The sequence below is a fragment of the Cicer arietinum genome, chromosome 1 (genome assembly GCF_000331145.2).
Source record: "Cicer arietinum cultivar CDC Frontier isolate Library 1 chromosome 1, Cicar.CDCFrontier_v2.0, whole genome shotgun sequence".
Taxonomy (NCBI): Eukaryota; Viridiplantae; Streptophyta; class Magnoliopsida; order Fabales; family Fabaceae; genus Cicer; species Cicer arietinum.
In genome coordinates this window covers 4,032,146-4,051,927 of record NC_021160.2, presented here as the reverse complement: position 1 = coordinate 4,051,927, position 19,782 = coordinate 4,032,146, and the positions used below count along the sequence as shown (strand labels likewise).

Here is a 19,782-nt window from a genome sequence, read left to right as displayed (position 1 = left end):
GACCCTTCCTTCCATTTCCACTGTTACTGCTACTCTCACTAAACGACAAGCCATACTCTTTACTTCAACCCTTTCACTTGCTTCCTCCTTTAATTTCCTCAATCTCACTTCAAAACTACCACTTTCACTTTCACAACTCTTACAAGATGATGAACTTCAACAACAAGAAGACCTCGTTGTTAACCTGTTTCAGGTCTTTTTCTGTTTTTTTATGCCACCCCTTTACTTCAATTTTCACTTTTTTTTCTAATGTGTTGTTGGGTTGTATTGAAGCTTGAAATACGTTTTAAAGTTGTTTGCTTTTCTTCTTGTGTGATCAAATTTGACAATTGGGTATATGGGTATTGATTATTGAATCATATATGTGCCAAAAATAACTTCTAAACAATAAAATATAATGATGAAAATGTGCAAAAGAAAGGTGAGAAAAACCATGGTTGCTCTTTACATTTTCATTTATTTGATTTAAATATTAAAATCATGGTTCAACATTGTTGCAAACTTTGATATTGGATCAAAATGCAGAACGTTAAGAATCTTACATTAGATGAGATAAGGTCTACCAAATGTGATGGAAATTATAGTTATGGATACTTTTATATTTTTGTTGTTTTTAAAAAAAAAATAAACTTGGGACTATTACAGGAAGCTTCACCTTCGGTTGTTTTCATTAAAGACATTGAGTTGACTAAAGTCCCAGAGAATTCTTCTAATGAAGTATTGCTAAACGAGGATATAGATGCAAAAGTGGAAGGCACTGGTTCAGGCTTCATTTGGGATAAATTTGGTCACATAGTAAGCTATAACAATAAATTACAATGGGGAATTAGTTTGTTCCATTTAATTTTATTCTGCTTGTTTATCTTATTTTACACTTATGCAGTTTTTTGTTTTAAATTTTTTAGAGTAGTAATCTTATTGAACAAAGTGTTACTTGCAAGATGTTGTAATGTAATGGTGCTCTCAATTTAATGAAGATGGACATACTATCAAACAGTTGAAATCTATGTAATACTCACAGTTCAGATTGAAGACACACCCAATATCCGATATGTGACTGTCTATGATACCGACACGACACCCCACATATAGTTACATTTAGTTGCTTCTATTTTTTTAAATGATCATAGGTGTCAGTGTCTGGTGTTTGCGTCAATGCTTCATAGGTTGAAATCATTGTACAGTGAATAACTTAATGTAAGGCACTTTAATCATAACTTGACAAACTATCTAAGGAATTGCAGACACTCTTAGAGTCTAGATATAGTATTTAATTGCACAAGTCGCCAATGTTTCAAACTTTCAAAGTAGTCATTTGATTTTTTTTTCCTTCTCGTGGACAGGTTACCAATTACCATGTTGTAGCTAAACTGGCTACTGATACAAGTGGTTTACAACGGTGTAAGGTTTTCCCTTATGCTGTTAATTCCATCAAACTTTCTTAATTTAGAGTGTAGAGACATTTAGTTCACTAGCATTTGTGCTCATTCTCTTGTCTACAGGTGTTCCTAGTTGATGCCAAAGGGAATAGCTTTTCCAGGGAAGGAAAACTAATTGGGTTTGATCCAGCATATGATCTAGCTGTTCTAAAGGTCCTCTTATTTGATTTCTCTGTTACTTCTGTAGGATTCTTCAATATGTTCTAAATCATAAATGTCTCCTTTTCCACTTTCCAATCCATTACCATGACATGTCCTCATGTGATGTTTGATACTAAGACAAACATTTTTTCTTTGAGCTGCTGTAAAGAGATTTTCCATTGCATTTTTTTTTTTGCCTACTTTGTGAATCTAATTTTAAGGTAATCTATGTTATGTTCAATTTTTGCATTGTTCTTTATCTCACTATAGGCCACTGGATGAAATGCATGACACTTGGTCTATTTGCAGGTTGATGTCGATGGCTACGAAATAAAGCCTGTTGTTCTTGGTGATTCAAAGAACTTACATGTTGGACAGAGTTGCTTTGCCATTGGGAATCCTTATGGATATGAGAATACTCTCACAACAGGGGTAATCTCTTTGATAAATTGAATCTCAACATGGTAAACTTTCATGAAATATGTTAAATTTCAGATAAAATTCAAGAAATTATTCATAGCTATCCTATCCAAAGATTTGGAATGTTAAGTTGTAGTTTTCAACTTCCAGATAGAACAAAATCTGTTGGTTCTTCGGAATAATGACTAACATACAGGCAATCAACAACATGTAACCATTATGAACAGTTTACCAAAACTATATTATCTGATGATTGTGTATTATATGTTGTAAATTATGCAGGTGGTCAGTGGTTTAGGCCGTGAGATACCTTCCCCAAATGGAAGGGCTATCAGAGGAGCTATTCAAACTGATGCAGCTATTAATGCAGGTACGCTATACACTTAATCGAGGTTTGCTATGTTAGGACCTCAACACCAAGCTTAGCTTGTCGCCCCATGAATTAAAATTAAGGAAAGTTGTTAATTTGGAGAAACTGTAGTTTGTAACCTGACTCGTTTTGTACATTACTAAAAATAATCACTTTACTTTTTCCTCAATACTCACATTTCCATGCTGCTCATCTTGGTAAGAATATGGTTTGTCTGTGTAATTATTTGCTGTTGATATGATTCTACCAATAAGGCTAAATTTATTTCAGAACTTTTACCATAGCAGCTTTTCTAAATTGTTTTAAAGAAATCTACAAAAGAAATACAGTATATTGGCAAAATATTTCATAGCCATCCACAATGCCAACAAGTTATTTCCACAATCCACATCTATTATTACACAACAACACAGGGTTGGACCCTTAGAATTCTCCATATTGTTTTGGATTTCAGTATTTTTCATACCTGTATTACTGATCATAAGTATATGACCTTATGTATGCGTGGATGTTAACAGGAAATTCAGGTGGACCATTGATTGACTCTCATGGCCATGTTGTTGGAGTAAATACAGCCACCTTCACAAGGAAAGGTAATCTGGTGCAACATCACATTATATTTGCAGAACATGTCCTATTACAGAGGGGATTAAAACTCATGCTTTCAATCCAAACTTGCCAGGAACTACTTTCCCTTCTTTCTACTTCTTTTGCATAACTTTTGTCGCAAAACTCAGTTGCACGTCACACTTCTTTTAAAAATAGTTGGACAAAAAAAGCTGCCACAAAATTGAAGTCTAGAAATTGAGACGGCCTTTTAACCATTTATTTTTTTTTGAATTGGCAAATGTTAGTGGTTAGTTTGTAAAGGGGTGGAGAATACTCATTCTTAATACTCATTCAAAGTCCTAACCACTATACTATACCTTCAGGAATTTTTATCTGTACGGATATTAAACCTAAAAAAGATGTTGGATTAACTTTCCTTTTACTTTGCTTTTGATTCATTTCAGGGACTGGAGCATCATCAGGTGTTAACTTTGCAATTCCCATCGACACTGTAATCAGAAATGTACCAAACCTTATTGTATATGGAACACCTTACAGTAATAGGTTTTGAGTTTTTACTCTGCATGTAATCAACTTTTTTGTTGAACCCTTGAGATAACCTCTGGATATCACATTTACATTCCCAAGTTGTACATGAAAATAAAATACCATGTCTATTCTAAAACTGAAAATTACGTTCTAGTTTTTTTCATACAATCGATCATTTTATGCAATGTGCAACATGCTGGATATGCAACTTCTCCAAATTTCCAGGATACAAGTTTTCACCACAATCAAATCCAAATAAATGTAATATAAAGTTTAGGATGCTTACAACACGAAATTTTTAAGGGAAAAGAAGGCATTGGCATGAATAAAGCAACAAAAATATAGAGAAGCTGTGTAATGTCATCAACATACTTTTATTTTTATCTCCACTCATATACAGCCGAAAACATTTAACACTCATGGTAAATCAACCATGTTCTTTCCTCGATGATTAAAAACAAGTGCCACAATGCTATATCTTAAACCAACACATTAAAATCTTGAATTCATTCACGGACAAACCATCCAGAACAAATGAAAGCCCCAAAGCACTCATGTTTCATTTCAGTCCTAAAAGTGACAATTGCTCATCTATGGAGCAATCCACATGACATGAGGTGCGGCAAGGAGAAGGAATAAGAATAAGACCAATGCACCTCTGTTCCATTGGAGAAGGCGACGACCGTCGGGTGCTACGATACTCCACGGTATCCTGAAGAATAATGTTCCCTTGCTTATCAATGCAATAGAAGCTACCCAAGAAGAATCTTCCATCTTTGATCCCAACCAACATTCGGCGAAACAGCAGCTTCCTTACCCTACTGACTCTATCTGATTCAGAACAGTCCGAACTCCCTTGTTGAACTGGAACAAGTTGTTCTGCTTCTTGTTCCATCTTAGCACTTGAACATCACCTACCTGCAGAACGACCACACATACTATCTAAACATGCCATTGCAAGCCATAACATGAATCCCTGTTTGCATAAATGGTTTAACAATAATTTATTCATTATAATAAGATTCTTTAAAAAAAATCATTTGCAAGTCACAATTTCAAGGCTACAGTGCAAAAACCACATGAAAATCAATCTCAAATAACAGAAAAAAATCAAATCACAATTTTTGAAAAAAAAAATCCTTTCTCCTCCTTCACAAAATAGGCACGATGTTTGAAAAAAATCAACATAATAGAATAACAATAATTCAACTAAACAAGACACCAAAAAAACAATTAAAACAACATAAAAGAAGAATAAATAAGAGAAAAAAATTGGTAAGGATGGATAGAAACGAACCAGAAGTAAACGAGTGAGAAAGAAGGAAGAACGGTGCCGCGTTGCCGGAAAACGCTGCCGGAAGGTGGAAGTGGTTTTGGAGTTTAGGGTGAAGTGAGGGTATAAACACAAACAACAAACCTATTTCATAAATCTTTTATTTTATATGTTTAACTTCTTCGGGACAAAAATATTTTCCGTTATACTATTTTAATATTTTTATTCATTCAATCACTTGATTAATCTACTGAATAATTTTTTTTTGACTCATAATCTACTGAATAATGAATCTTAAAAAAGTTTGCGTAATTTGATATTTCTATAGTATTTAGTATACATGTTTATCATAATTTTTTTTTTAGATTCTCTATATTTTTGTAGGCATTTAATAATATACATATATTAATAAACCTTTGTTAAAATATTCAACGTTTTATACAAGAGTATTCAAGAGTTAATGTTTTAAACAATTAAATAAAAATAAAAATACAAAACTATTATTAATATAATAGAACGAGATAAATGAATAGAAATTTGTTTAATTGATTAGTGTAGATTTGTACTGTGAGACTTTTTTGAATTGGTTATGTATTAAAGAGACAAAAGAATTATAAAATTAAAATTTAATTTAAATACTTTTACATCAAATTCTTTCGTATGATATTATTAATTTTTTTTAATTATAGTTATTTGTTTTGTGTATTTAATATTAATAATATTTAATAATTTATTAAAAATACACATTGCAATAGTTGGCCAACTTTTTATTTGATAAATAAATATCAAAAATTAATTATATTATGTTAATATTCGGAAAACATGGGACTTCATGTTTGACACTTTTTTACTTTTCTTAGTTCACCCATGGAATTATATTTGACATATTCAATTTAAATAGATTATTGTTATTATGGATCTAAGTGAACTGGTTATATAATTATATTTTGCCTTTAAAAAATATGAACACAGTCCAAAAAAAATATGCAGCTCAGTATTATTTGTTTTTGATAGATTACGAACCAATGTTGCAATTGAGTTGGGATATAACTATTATATAATTATAAGAAAATATTAAAATCGATCCGATGTGTAATCTAACGGATGTGAAAATAACTTCATCTCCAAAAATTATCGCTACAACTTTCTATTAAAGATATAAATATTTCTTTTATTATTTTTGTCTATATATTCTTTTACGAATATATATAGACGAACTTTTAAATAACACGGATATAAACAGACTTTTAAATATTTTACTAAATACCAATTGCACCTAACTATTATCTTAGTTGGAATATATATATATATATATATATATATATATATATATAAAAGAATATAACTCATATGATCGTTATAAACTATGACACACACCGGACACGTTAATGATTACAAAAATATCCACAAAACACAAATTAATTAAGTTCTAAAATATATATAATTTTTTTAAAAAAAAATGAGTTTTTTAAAATGGAATTAAACATTTATATTTTTATAAATTATAAAACTATTCATCATTCATTGTCATTGAAGTTTCAAGTAATTTGAAGTTAGATCTATGATTCATGATCTTCTTTATTTCTTTTTGTGAGTTTAATTATTTGGAGAACATAATTGAGGATTATATAAGAATGACACTCAAGAGTTGTCAATTTTCGTATATAAGGAGTAAAAGTATACACACAAAATAAATTCTCAAAAGTATTTAAAATTTTCTAAACACAGGAAAATTATAATATATTAATGTTTTAATGGTCACTACTACATGTTATGTGCTATATTAAACTAATAAATTTTAAAAAATTTAATTAATATTTATTTATTAGAATGTTGATCCGTAAAAATTTACATTGATTTATATAAAATATTCAATATCCTTATAATATTTGTAGTATGTGTTTTTCTTTTTAATTTATATCTTAATATCCTTGTAATTATTTGTAAAATATCTTAATATATTTGTAATTTTTTGTATATATATATATATATATATATTATTTTTATATAAAATATTAAGATCTATATTTAACAAACCAATTTCAATTTGATTGTGTTTCTAATCATGATTGATAACTTTAAATTATTAATATGATTTAAAATCATGCAAATTGTTCCAGTGCATTCTCAAAAGAAATTAAGATTAATTGCATATTTGGTCATTTATTTAATCAAACTCACGAAAAAAGCGTTGTATTTAAAAGGCTAAATTACATTTGTGGTCCTTTAACTTAATTTCATGTAACGTTTTAGTCCTTTATCTTTTTTTTTCTTTTCGATTTAGTCCTTTATTCCTAACAATATCAAATAAAGTATGAAAATATGAGTTTGTTTGAAGATTTGCGTTACGAATTTGATGAAATTTGTATTATATTGAATAATATAATTAATTTTATGAGTTTTGATTAAATTTTTTTTTTTGAATTTTTGTATAAAAAAGGATAACATTATTGAAATTTTAAAACATAAAATATCAAATTGTTACTTAAAATTAAAATAAAGGACCAAGTCGGAAGAAAAAGATAAAGGACTAAAACGTTACCTGAAATTAAGATAAAAGACCACAGATGTAATTTAGCCTATTTAAAATTAAATATTTTGATCCTTCAATTATCATATTTATTGCAATTTTAATTTCAACTTATAATTTTAATTTTAAATTAAAAATAGTGATTGTTTACCATAAAATTGAATCGAAATAATAAATCACTATAATCACCATCTTAGAGGTCAAATTTCATAATGGAAGTATTATGTTACAAATTTCATGCTGGAATAAGCCTAACTTATTTATAGTATAAATAGATCAAAGATTGTTACTTAGATAAACTTAGTATTCATATTCAATGATTAATATAAATAATACAATCAAACTAATATTACAATAAATTATAATTACCTCAAAAATTTGATTTTGTAAATCTCAATATTTCATCAATGTAATGAGTAGTGTCAACAATCTCCCCCCTTTTTTTAAATTGTTTGTGGTCCACACATTAGAAGTAATGGTTACTCGTCTTGAAATACTTCTTAACAATTTCGAAATTGTAATTCTCTCAACTTCATATATTTTGAATATATCTTTTTTTATAGTATTTTACAAAGAACTTTAAATAATGGTTGAAAAGAGACCGTGTAACTCATAAAACCAATATTTTCCACGGTTGAAAGTGGATATTTATGCAAAATAATTGTATGTGCAATCTCTTTTCATACATTTTCAACATCATAAATTTCAATCTCCAACTCCTTTTTACCTTGCAAGACCTTGGTTGTAAGAAATGTTTATCCTTTATTCTAGCTCATGGTAGCAAAGCGTGGACTACATATGTTGCAATAATTAAATTTTAGCTTTCTCTTTTTCATCAACTTTGACATTTGTAAAATAATCTCATAGAATACTTTTAAGCCTACTAGGACGATATTCAGTTATTTCATCTGCCATATTATCATTTATCTCCTAAGGTGTCTGCATGGTTTCATTTGGAGTGTAAGCATTAACATTAACTAATGGGTTACAACTTTCATTCATAATTAGTTGGTGTGTATTTTCTTCTGAAATAAGTTAACATAGTAGTCACCGAGATGTGTCATCAATTTTGATGTCTATTCTATGTAAAACTGCATATAAAAGCAAATTAAATTCACTAATTCACGAGAGTTTTGAAGAATAGTATAAATAAAGTAAAGTAATGTAATTCATAATAACTCATGCAAACACACAAATTTAAGTATAAGTATGTTATTCTGTCAGATTTTGAAAAGAGCATTATTGAATGAGTGATAATTAAAATAAAGTAGACTTAGCATAAACATTCTACATAAACATAAGTTTCATACCTATATATAAGAGGTGTTTAATCTATCTCAAAGCATATTCATCCATCACCTCATTAATCATCATACATCCAACAAAAGTATATTTGTATTATTTTAATTTCTAAAAATATATTTAGCACTAACAAATTCATCAAATTTAAACTAGAAGAAATCAAAAATCACAAATAGATTTAATCAAGAAAAACGGTATTATTATAAACCAGAATCACTTTATGGCTTAAAAGAATCTCTAAGAGCATGGTTTTAAATGTTTACTCAAGACTATGAAGAAACAAGGTTACATTCAAGGACAAATTGATCATACCTAATTCAAGAAATTTTCCTCTGCTGAGAAAGTTGTTGTCCTCATTGTCTATATTGATAATATTGTCCTCACCGCAGATGATATAACTGAAATGGCAAGAGTAAAAAAAGAACTAGATGTAGACTTGGAAATCAAAAACTTAGGATCCTTGAGATTATTTCTTGGCATTGAGGTTGCTCGATAAGTGAAATGAATTGTAATTTCACAATAAAAATACATTATAAATCTATTAAAGGAAACATGAATGAGTGGTTATAGGCCAACTGACACCCCATGGACCCTTATGCAAAAGTGTGGGGAGAAGATATAAGAGGTTGATTGATAAGCTAATTAACTTGTCTAATACTAGACCTGACATCACCTTCACAGTAAATGTTGTGAATCAATAGGGATGAGAATATGTCAGATCGACCGGCATGGGCCTACGACTTAGCCTACGTCAAGCGTCATACTTTTTTTTTCTTTCTTCTAAACTGATAAGATCAAGGCTTCTATAAAGGCCAATTTAATTAAAAATGTCACACTACAGGCCATATACGACTTTTTTAATATATATATATATATATATATATATATATATTCAACTTTTAGTAATTTACGCATATTAATCTTATTTTGTTTTTGACATATTTAAATGTATTATTATAAAATATAATTTAAGTAAGATGTATATAAAATCATATTCTTCAAAATGTGATGCTAAATATTAAAATAGAACTTAATTTTATTGACATATTAACTCGTTAATCTATTTATAGATATGTTTGATTACTTGTTAAAAAATATTAAAATAAAATAGACTTTTAAGTAGGCTAACATGTTATACCAAACTTTTATAAACGTCAGATTCAAGTCTAAAAAATAAGCCTATAACAAGTCACATGCCAAACTTAAGCATTGAATTTTTTGACAAGTCAGACCTAAGCTTAGCAAAGCCTAGTTCGGCCCAACATATTCTCATCCAAGTGAATCAATTTATGCATTCTTTCTATGAGGAACATCTTGAGGCAATTTATAGAATATTGAGATATCCGAAGACCAATATAGGAAAATTGTATATCTTATAAGAAGACTAGTGAAAGAAATGTGTTTATATTCACTAATGCAGACTGGGCAAGTTCAGCTAGAGGCAAAAGATCAACATTTGGATATTATATCTATGTTTGGGTAAATCTTGTGACATGGAGAAGCAAAAAAGGAGTTGTTGCAATAAGTAGTGCATAAACCGAGTTTAAAACAATGACTCAAGGAACTTGTGAATGATTGTGTATTCATAAAGTCTTGGAGGAACTTAAAATGAAAATTGACCTTCCACTAAAATTATATTATGACAGTAAGGTCGTTATTAGCATAGCTAACAATCGAGTTCATCATAATAGAATCAAATATATTGAGATTGATCATCACTACATAAAGGATAAAGTTGATGGAATAACCATATGTCTACCTTTTGTGACTTATAGCCAAGAGTTTGGCAAGACCCGTATTCGAACATTTGATAAGAATTCGATGGGGTGTTTGAGAATCTGTTATTATTTTTTATTTTAAAGTTGTAGATTTTATGTTTTATTATATCTGTTGTCTTTTTTATTTTCCAAAAATCCCTCTTTAATTCAAGGAAGATAACTTCTTGTATTTTCTCTATTTAAATGAGAAATTGGATACAAGAATCATATGTCTACCTTTTGTGACTTGTTGCCAAGAGTTTGGCTAGACCCGTCTTCAAACATTAGATAAATTGAACGTGATAAATATCTATGCACCAACTTAAAGGGGTTGTTGGGAATCCTTTATCTATTTTAATCATGCAGATTTTCTGTTGCAATATATGATATGTTTTTAATTCAAGGAAGAGAACTTCTTTTCTTGTATTATCTCTATTTAAACAAGTTAAGACCGAGGAATAAAGCAATACATCATTCTACCACTTTTTTATCCTATGTTTTGTCATGATATACAAAAAAAAAATAATAATAATAAATTAACAACTTTTTATGCTATCTAATGTCTAATCCATTACAATTTTTACAAATCAAACAGACCCTAATCTGTTTACCCAGTGATACAAGAGAAGAAAGGCTTTTCTGGCTTTTGACTCATGTTCTTGGAAATCATTTCACCACTTTGGACTTAAATGTGCTATGATGCTTGTCTGCTTGTTTAGAGCAGTATGCTATTACATTTTGCAGCACTACAGTATGAGAATGATTCCTTTTGTCATTAGTTCTGATGCAGCACAAGAGATATTAGGGAGTAAAGTGGTCAACATCTGTTGGAGGCAAACTAGATTGTGTTGATCGCATCCCTCTAAGTAAATTTTTTGCTGTCTCCCTCTCCTGAAATGAAAGAATGAATTGGATCATTAAATGATTTGGTATGACAAAAATGTTTCAAATTGAAAGTGCAGTTAAAATATTTTAGACTCACCGGGCCAGTATAATCAAGAAGACGTGTACAATAAACCTCTGCTTCTTCGAATCTTTTCTGAGATTTGTAATACTTGGCAAGATAGAGCAAGGCCTCAACCATGTTAGGTCCATCCCTCTCCTCTGACTCCATCCTCTCTAAATCCTTTCTGTAGTAAAATGCTGCCTCTTCAGGGCGTCCGAGCTCTGAATGCAGCTTTGCTAGTTGGTGCAGAGCAATTGCTTCCCTGTCATTACAATTTGAAGCCCTTCTGTAACACTTTATCGCCTCATCAAGCATGCGAAGCTGGTCAGTTTCATAGCATTGAGCCATAGCAATCCACAACCGAGAGTCGTTTGGCTGTAAGAAAACAGATTTTTTGAAGTAATGAAGTGCATAGAAAGGCATACCCATCATCTCATAAGCTTGTCCTAGTCCATACCAAGCACGATAATCACACGGGTCTATATCAACGGCCCGACGATAGGCATCCACAGCAGCGGGAGTGTTTTTCATCTCTACAAACTCATGACCCATAAGTGTCCAAGCAGAGAGATAATTTTTGTTCAGTTTAAGGGCTCTCCTGAAATATACAACTGACTTTTCATGTTGCCCCTTCAAACTGTAATAATTCCCAATAATACAACAAGATTCAGGTCTGTATTTATCAGTCATGAATACTCTATGTGCAAGGTAACTCAAAGCCGAAAAGCATTCCTTAGCATATAGCACATTGGAGTACATATCCATGTCTTCCACTCTGTAAGGATCAGTCCTCAACAGTTCTTCAAATATAGCTTCAACTTGGTCGAATTCTCTCAAACTGTACTGGGCTTTAGCAATTTGAGCTTGGATGTAATTACTAAAACCAAAAGTTCCGAGTAAGTATTCATATTTTGTCAGAGACTCGCTATACATCCTTAATTCTTGGTAGGTACTGGCAAGAAAAAAGTCCTTCATCCAATGACTACTGAGATTAAGACTATTCAAGATATCAACAGTAGTGCATAGGGATTGCAGTTCAGTCCAGGCATTCCAGTTCCAAGGGTAGCTATTTACAGATTCCACGAGAACTGTACGTGCCAAGTTTTCATTGCCTTTCTGTTTCAGGACAAGACCATATAAGTACAAACAAAAGGGATCAACTGTGCCGTTCTTGCGAAGTGTAGACAACTCCCTCTCTATAGAAACCAATTCCTGATTCATAGCATCACTCTTACCCAGAGGTCCATCAAGTTCAATCATCTCTTCCTCTTTTCGCTTCTCTCCCGCCTGAAGAAAGTACAAAGCATGGATACAGAAGTTATAGATATGTGAAATTCCAAAAACTAAAAAAAATTCCGTTCTTTCAAACTGATATTATGTACATTAATTTAGAAGAACAATGCACTGTGTCAGATCCCCATATTAGCATGCGACAATGCATTATCTTTAATGAGGTTTTACTCAAAGGAAAAGTAACAAGTGAAATGACATGAAAGAATATATACGACTAATAGTTTCTGTTAATATAGATATACGATAAAATATGTTAAAAAAATTCTACACATTATAACAGTTGTATAGCATCATAAGCCTAAGGATTGACAAAAGTAATCATAAGTGGCAGAAAAATTTCTCTTAGAAAAGGTTTTAGATAACAACTGACAATGTCTTAACGAAAGAACAGAAGTCAGTTTGGGAAACAGAAAGCGCATCACATGAATAATTTTTTGTGCTGCTAACAGCAAGTGTTCAAAAATAACTAAAAAGATGACAATAACAGGAGGAACCATGAAGAGATAATGTCTCAGTCAGCTGGTGTGCTTTGTTCATTTTAACTTTGTGCTCAACTCAAGTCAAATAAAACAAAGACATCCAACATAGACAGCCCTCTATATTCTGGACTTATGTTGCTATATGTTCGGTAAACTTTGCAACACCACCACTTAAACAATTAATGGCGTTTAGCTCCAATCACAAAGTTAAATATTCCTTAAATACCCTAAAAGAGAATCCAATAAAATCAGCATAACTAATCACAGTCTATTTAGCAGATAAGCACATACGTCCCTCAATCCAAAATAGACTTGCCTACAAAAATTGAATGAAACACATGCATAAAATGTCATGCTTCTAACTCCCTTCTGCTGTCCTAACTAAAGTTGTTTTAATTAAATTACAAACGTCTAAAATGACCCATCAGCCACACATACACATACAGATAAACAAAAATTCAAATTATCCTCGGCTCTCCATAATATTACTACATCCAACTCCACGATGAATCAAAAAACAGAAATCCCCAATACATTTCGATTTTGAACAAATAATATCCTACTGATTAATATGAAAACGTTTAGTCAAAAAAATATATGAAAACCAAAGACCCAATTTGTTTATACATAAACAAAATGATTTTAATGCAATCTTTTAGAGTGTTTTTCAGAAATTATTATATTCTAAAGAAAAGAAGTCCCTAAATTAAAGGGTCAATTTGTTTAATACTAAAACAATGTCCTTGACTTTTGAAGGAAAAGTTTATATAATTATTTAGGTGGACTAGTGGATTCTAACTATGTAGGATATCAATTAACGTACATACAAGACTGCCATAAATACAGTTGACAGCCATAATACAGTTGCTGCCAAGAGTATCAGACAAAGTAAAAGAATATGTAGAATGGGTTTTTAAAATATAAGAAACACTAATCAGGTAGTTAAAGAAACACTAATGAGGTAAATGCTAGAAAGAAACCCTGCTACAGATGTTAAATAGTTTAAAATTTAAACATCTGAAACTGTGATGCTTGACTTTGCGCTTTTGATATATTACACATAAGTAAATATGAAATATGATAGTCGACATTTACTTATATATCTTAATAGAAATGCAACAACGTAAACATGGCTTTCTTCATTTTTTCAACAATATTATTTAGAAAGAAGTTAAAAATACAAAACAGTTTTTGGAGAAAATACACGCTTCTTATTGTTTGAACGAAATTGCATTTGTAACTATCAGCATTTCATTATTTTAAAAAGCATATGCTAAATGAAACATGAAATAGATTGTTTATGAAAATTTAAATTATTAAGATCTTCTCAATCATATAAATTTCCATGCTAATTATTACATTTTTTAACATAGATTTAATTTGCATATCCTATCGGCTTAAAATCTTTTACACATTACATCTTATCATGAGATATTTGCATATATTTTAGATCCCACAAAACAAAACGACATCATAGTAGGATTTGATCAAATGCATATGTTAAAAAGTTTTACAATTGTTAGTTCATCGTACACAACAATTATCTATTTTAATTAACCAAAACAATTTCACTTTCTAGTTTCACCCCTATTTTTTCCAGTTACACTCAAATTTAACCTATATGAACTTAGTTAGTTCACGTTCACTATGTGCTAAATTAAATTCAAGTAACATATTTGGGTGTAAGTCGGAAAAAAAACAGGGGTGGTAAAACTAGCACGGATGAAACAATTTTTATTGAAAATCAAAACATATAAACAACACACAGACAAAAAAGCAGGAGAAAAAAAAAAAAACTAACCAGATAGAGAGCATAAGATCGCAAGAAAACCGATTTGCGTCCAATTTGATCACGAAGAACATGAGCAGCTCTTTTATATTCGCGGCAATCGAAGTAAGACTTAGCCAAAAGGTAAAAATCAGCGTCAACAAGTTCATCCTCTTCCATAACAGGAGTAGCTACATACGAAACGCCGGCAGTGGGCGTGGCCGTAATGTCATGAGTACGGTACTTCCGGCGAATACTTGAGCTTCCACGTTGGAATCTGGTATTGGAAGGAGTGAACTTAGCTGGATCTTGTTCGATTCCTACCAATTGTTCAGCTGCCCTACATTGGAAGGAAATGAAACGCGTCGTTTAAGGGATTTTGTTAGTGCGGGGAAAAATGAGAGAGAGATTAGGGTTTGTGAAGTTATAGAATACCAACCATTTGGAAGCGGAATAGAGACATCGATTGGTAAGTTGTCCAATAGCAATGCGAAGTTCACTTCTGCAACTTTCCTTTGAACTCATTTGATTATGCTCACCCACGCTGCTGCCCCTCACACACCCACTCTCCTGCTTTTTTTTTTTTTTTTTCTTTCAAATTCCTTACTTCTCAATTATTTCCCTGCCGAGAGATACACTCTAGTCTAGGGTGGACAATCGGTCTCCGACCGTCAGTATTCGTTTTGGCGGGTGGCAGATTCGATGGGTGGGTTGGTTCGGTTTGGTACAAGCAACTATTATACTATCTTATGCGGTGCGGTCTTCTACAATTTGCAGAGCTCAGAGCCGTTTGAAGAAGAAAAGGGGATGTACGTCTGGTTTCTCATTTAAACTTTAACACCACTCAAACACTATTTTTTTGAAGTTTTTTTTTAGTAGCATGATATATTAATTTAAAATAATAAATATAACAAATTGATAATTTAGCCAAACTTTTTTCAAAATTTACACATAGAAAATATATAAGAAAAAGTTGATTTTAAAAATATTTATGAGTGTAATGCATGTGTAACTAGTATAGTGTAATGTAATATTATAACTAGTGAAATTCAACTTGTTCGGAAAAAAATAATTATTTAACGATAAATATATCTTTTGATTGATAATTAAAAAATTTATTATAAAAATTATATTATTTATTTTAATATCTTGATGATGTAAAATAATTTTATATTAATATTTAATTATAATTATTTATTTTATCATATTTAATATTAATAGCATTTAATAATTTATAAAAAAAATTCACATTGTAATAATTGGTCAACGTTTTCTTTGACAAGTAAATATTAAATAATTAATTATATTATATTAGTATTTTAAAAACATGAAACTTTGTGTTTGAAACGACTTTAAGATTCTTAATTCATCAATTTAATTATTTTTGTATGACTTATTCGGACTATTTAATTTAAATGATTCTTTGTTATTATCAATCTAAGTGAACCGTTTACTTAATTATATCTTGTAATTTTTTTTAAATGAACCCAATCTAAAAATAAAAAAATTAGGTTCATACATAAAAAATAAAAACATACAAACCAATTTTTTTTTCAAAAGTATTTAATTTAAAAAAAAAATAAGTGAATTATAATATATCAATGTTTTAATGGTCACTACTACATGTCATATGTTATAATAGATTAATAAATTTTTAAAAATAAAATTAATATTTATTTATTAGAACGTTCATCCTTAAAAATCTATATTGATTTATATAAAATATTAAATATCCTTGTAATATATGTGTTTTCTTTTTAATTTATATCCTAATAAATTCATATCTTTACATTTAGAAAATAATTTTTCTATTAATTGAAATTTATATGATTGTTTATTTTATGAGAAAATGTATTTTATACTATTTTATTTTGATTTTTAGACAATAATCAATCAACTCTAAAGATATATACCTCAAAATAGTATAGAAAATTAAAAGAGTGTGATAGCAAATTTTAACAAATCAATTTTAATTTAATTTTGATTGTGTTTGAAATTATGATTGGTAACTTTAAATTATTAATACGATTTAAAATCGTGTATAATGTTGTGTGTATTTTTAAAAAGAAAATAGATTTAATTGTATATTTAATTATCTATTGTATCAAACTCACAAAAAAATCTTGTATTTTGAAATTAAATTTTTTGATCTTTCAATTATTAATTATTGCTGTAATTTTAGTCTCGATCTATAATTTTTACAAATAAAAAATAGTGATTATTTATCATAAAATTAATATTTTATCTTCAAATATACAATTGAGATAATAAATAGTGATTTCTAAAAATCTCCATCTTATAGGTCAAATTTCATGATAGAAATGTTGTGTACAAATTTGATGATGGAATAAGCCTAATTTATTTATAGTATAAATAAATTCAAATATTGTTATTTAGAGAAACTTAATATCCATTGAGTTATCTTCCATAACAATAGGTGTGTAAAGAAGAAAAACATGACAAAATTGTATTTGGAATAGTTTTATGCATATGACACATTATTATACTGTAGTCATCATCATTCTGTTTTATAACATAAATAAGATAAATTTTATCTATAAGTGTAATATTTGAATGTTGAAGCCTCAAAGTTGAAGCTAAAGAAGCTGGAAAACATAGTAAGCTGACACGTTTGATCATCATCAAACGACATAATTGATTCTAACTGGATTGTGTTCAACGTGATTCCTTTTCTATTTCTCACGTTAGGGTTTTAACTTCTTCTTCTTCTTCTTCTATCCAATTATCATCAATCAGGTTTGTGATTCGAGTTTTTCACAATTCGTCCCAATATTTGTTTTATTCTCATTCGCACGAACTCTCCGTTGTAGCTTTAAGAAAGTTCAATTTTATTTTATAATATAACAATTTGGGAATAGTCATTTTCATTCGTCGCGTATCCTTTTCAACCCGTGTATGGTTCCTTGAAATACAACGCGATATCTTAAGATTATATAATTATTGTAAAGCTTAAGTTTTTGATACAATATATGATTGGATTGTCTTTTCGAATTTTACTAAGGTCCTCGACACAGTTGATTTTAGTTGAATTATGATCTGTGACTATGCTATGACTTTGTCTTATCATTCTGTTTCAATTATCATCCACTGCACTTATTTGTGCTGTGTTAGATCTTGTTCATATAAGAGTATATGTATTTTAATTTTGCTGTGTTTATGTTCTTATTCTGTTAACTGATTATTAATAAGTAGGTGTATGTAGATCTGTAATTATTTATTTTCAGTACCTTGATATGGCAAAAAAGTGTTAAATTTAGTACTTTTTTATTGTTTCTTTGAAAGTTTTTAACTGAAGGGTGGCATGGGGAGGAAGTGATGTGAAATTTAAACATTGTTTTATGACTGGTTATTATGAATGTATGATGTATCTGAAAGAATGTTTTGTTTTCGGGAACTGCTGCAGTGATTTCTAGAATGGGTGAGACCGGTAAAAGATATCGTCCACGGAGAGACCGTGATGGAGACAGCAAAAATCAAAAGAGGCGTGTGAATGACAGAGATGAAAGGGACAAGGGCGAACTGATTGTGTATAGGATACTCTGTCCGGATGGAGTTATTGGGAGTGTTATTGGTAAGAATGGAAAAGTTATAAATTCGATAAGGCAAGAGACTAGGGCAAAAGTCAAGGTTGTGGATCCATTTCCGGGTGCCAAGCATCGAGTTATTACTATTTATTGTTATGTTAAGGATAAGGAAGAAATTGAGGTCGACGATGAACTTGACAATGAAAAGCCTTTATGTGCTGCCCAAGATGCTCTTCTCAAGGTTCACTCTGCCATTTCAAATTCCATAGAAACTATTGGAGATTCTGAGAAGAAACGGAAGAATAAGGATGAATGTCAAATCCTTGTTCCATCAAGTCAGTCTGCCATTATGATTGGCAAGTCTGGGGCTACCATTAAAAGACTTAGAGGTAAGACAAAGACAAATATCAAAGTCATTGCAAAGGATGCGGCTGATCCTGAGCACTCATGTGCTATGGAATTTGACAATTTTGTGGTGGTAGGTATATTTAATATTATCAAACATAGGTTGTCAACTTTACTTTTGTAGCAGGCAGGTGCATTTTGGGATAATATTGTTGTGAACATTTAATTTTGTACGATTAATATTTTTAATTATTTATGCCGACCATTGAGCTTGCTATTTATGTTTTCCAAAACTTGCATGCATTAGACTCAAATATTTTCTGGTTGTTGAAGCAATTCTTTTGCAGTACATGTCTATCTTATTATATGGTTGTTTCTATTGAGTAGATTACAGGTGAATCGGAAGCTGTAAAAAGAGCATTATTAGCAGTTTCATCTATTATGTACAAATTCTCACCTAAGGAGGACATCCCTCTTGACACAACTATACCAGAAATCCCTCCTAGCATTATCATTCCTTCTGAAATTCCTATTTTCCCACCTGGTGGACTATATCAGCCTTCAGATCCTATTATCCAACCCAGATCTGTTCCTCAAATTATAGGTGCTACAACTGTCCAAGATCTGCATGGTTATGCAGATACAGGAAATGCATGGTCTCTGTACTCATCTGCCCTTCCAGTAGTTTCCAGTCTTGGTACTTCCCAATCTGAAGAATTAGTTGTAAGAATGCTGTGCTCCTCTGATAAAATTGGACATGTCATTGGGAAGGGAGGGGGTACTATTAAACGTATGAGGCAGACTAGTGGTGCCCGTATTGAGGTCGATGATTCCAAGGCTCGTCGTGAGGAATGCTTAATCACTATAACTGCAACCGAGGTGCGTTATCTTTGCTTCTTCCATTTGTTTTTATAAGATATAATTTCACATCTATTTTACTTGTTCTTAGAGTAGGGTTAACTTGGCGGAGTACTGGTGTCCAGGATATAGGTTCTCATAGAAAAGCTTTGACTTTTTCTACTTTCCAACATTCTTTTTTTTTTGGGGGGGGGGGGGGGGTTTTTTTTTATTTTTTT

General features: G+C 30.4%; 4 protein-coding genes across 6 annotated transcripts in view; 2 read left to right on the top strand and 2 right to left on the bottom strand.

Moving 5' to 3' along the window:
• Nucleotide 1: 1 nt before the first annotated feature.
• LOC101491380 (protease Do-like 5, chloroplastic) lies at nucleotides 2-3,621 on the top strand (the record flags this gene model as incomplete). The annotated part of the gene is made up of 8 exons (XM_004486228.4): nucleotides 2-193; nucleotides 646-795; nucleotides 1,344-1,406; nucleotides 1,503-1,592; nucleotides 1,890-2,012; nucleotides 2,283-2,370; nucleotides 2,889-2,963; nucleotides 3,384-3,621. Coding segments are annotated over 8 exons (888 nt in total), but the record flags the coding sequence as incomplete, so codon positions are not given.
• Nucleotides 3,622-3,823: 202 nt separating this feature from the next.
• LOC101510833 (uncharacterized) lies at nucleotides 3,824-4,922 on the bottom strand. 2 transcript variants are annotated; one of them, XM_004485956.4, is made up of 2 exons: nucleotides 4,766-4,922; nucleotides 3,824-4,386 (listed from the first exon to the last, which is right to left on the bottom strand). In XM_004485956.4, exon 2 carries the CDS (start codon nucleotides 4,361-4,363, stop codon nucleotides 4,028-4,030), a length of 336 nt encoding a protein of 111 aa, XP_004486013.1. In that variant the 5' UTR covers nucleotides 4,364-4,386; nucleotides 4,766-4,922; the 3' UTR covers nucleotides 3,824-4,027. The 2 variants fall into 2 exon arrangements, with proteins under 2 accessions (XP_004486013.1, XP_004486014.1); XM_004485957.4 differs by having other exon boundaries at nucleotides 3,824-4,444; nucleotides 4,766-4,913.
• Nucleotides 4,923-10,789: 5,867 nt separating this feature from the next.
• On the bottom strand, nucleotides 10,790-15,658 carry LOC101510507 (anaphase-promoting complex subunit 8). 2 transcript variants are annotated; one of them, XM_012717305.2, is made up of 4 exons: nucleotides 15,256-15,658; nucleotides 14,850-15,151; nucleotides 11,313-12,563; nucleotides 10,790-11,221 (listed from the first exon to the last, which is right to left on the bottom strand). In XM_012717305.2, the coding sequence occupies exons 2-4, from the start codon at nucleotides 14,994-14,996 to the stop codon at nucleotides 11,132-11,134; spliced, it is 1,488 nt and encodes a 495-aa protein (XP_012572759.1). In that variant the 5' UTR covers nucleotides 14,997-15,151; nucleotides 15,256-15,658; the 3' UTR covers nucleotides 10,790-11,131. The 2 variants fall into 2 exon arrangements, with proteins under 2 accessions (XP_012572759.1, XP_004486012.1); XM_004485955.3 differs by having other exon boundaries at nucleotides 14,850-15,156; nucleotides 15,256-15,657.
• Nucleotides 15,659-17,317: 1,659 nt separating this feature from the next.
• Nucleotides 17,318-19,782, top strand: part of LOC101509974 (KH domain-containing protein At4g18375) — a 6,178-nt gene continuing 3,713 nt past the window's right edge. Inside the window, exons 1-3 of the mRNA XM_004485954.4 lie at nucleotides 17,318-17,573; nucleotides 18,241-18,839; nucleotides 19,094-19,585. Of these exons, the coding sequence (XP_004486011.1) occupies nucleotides 18,252-18,839; nucleotides 19,094-19,585 (1,080 nt within the window). The 5' untranslated portion in view covers nucleotides 17,318-17,573; nucleotides 18,241-18,251. The remainder of the gene's footprint in view (nucleotides 17,574-18,240; nucleotides 18,840-19,093; nucleotides 19,586-19,782) is intronic.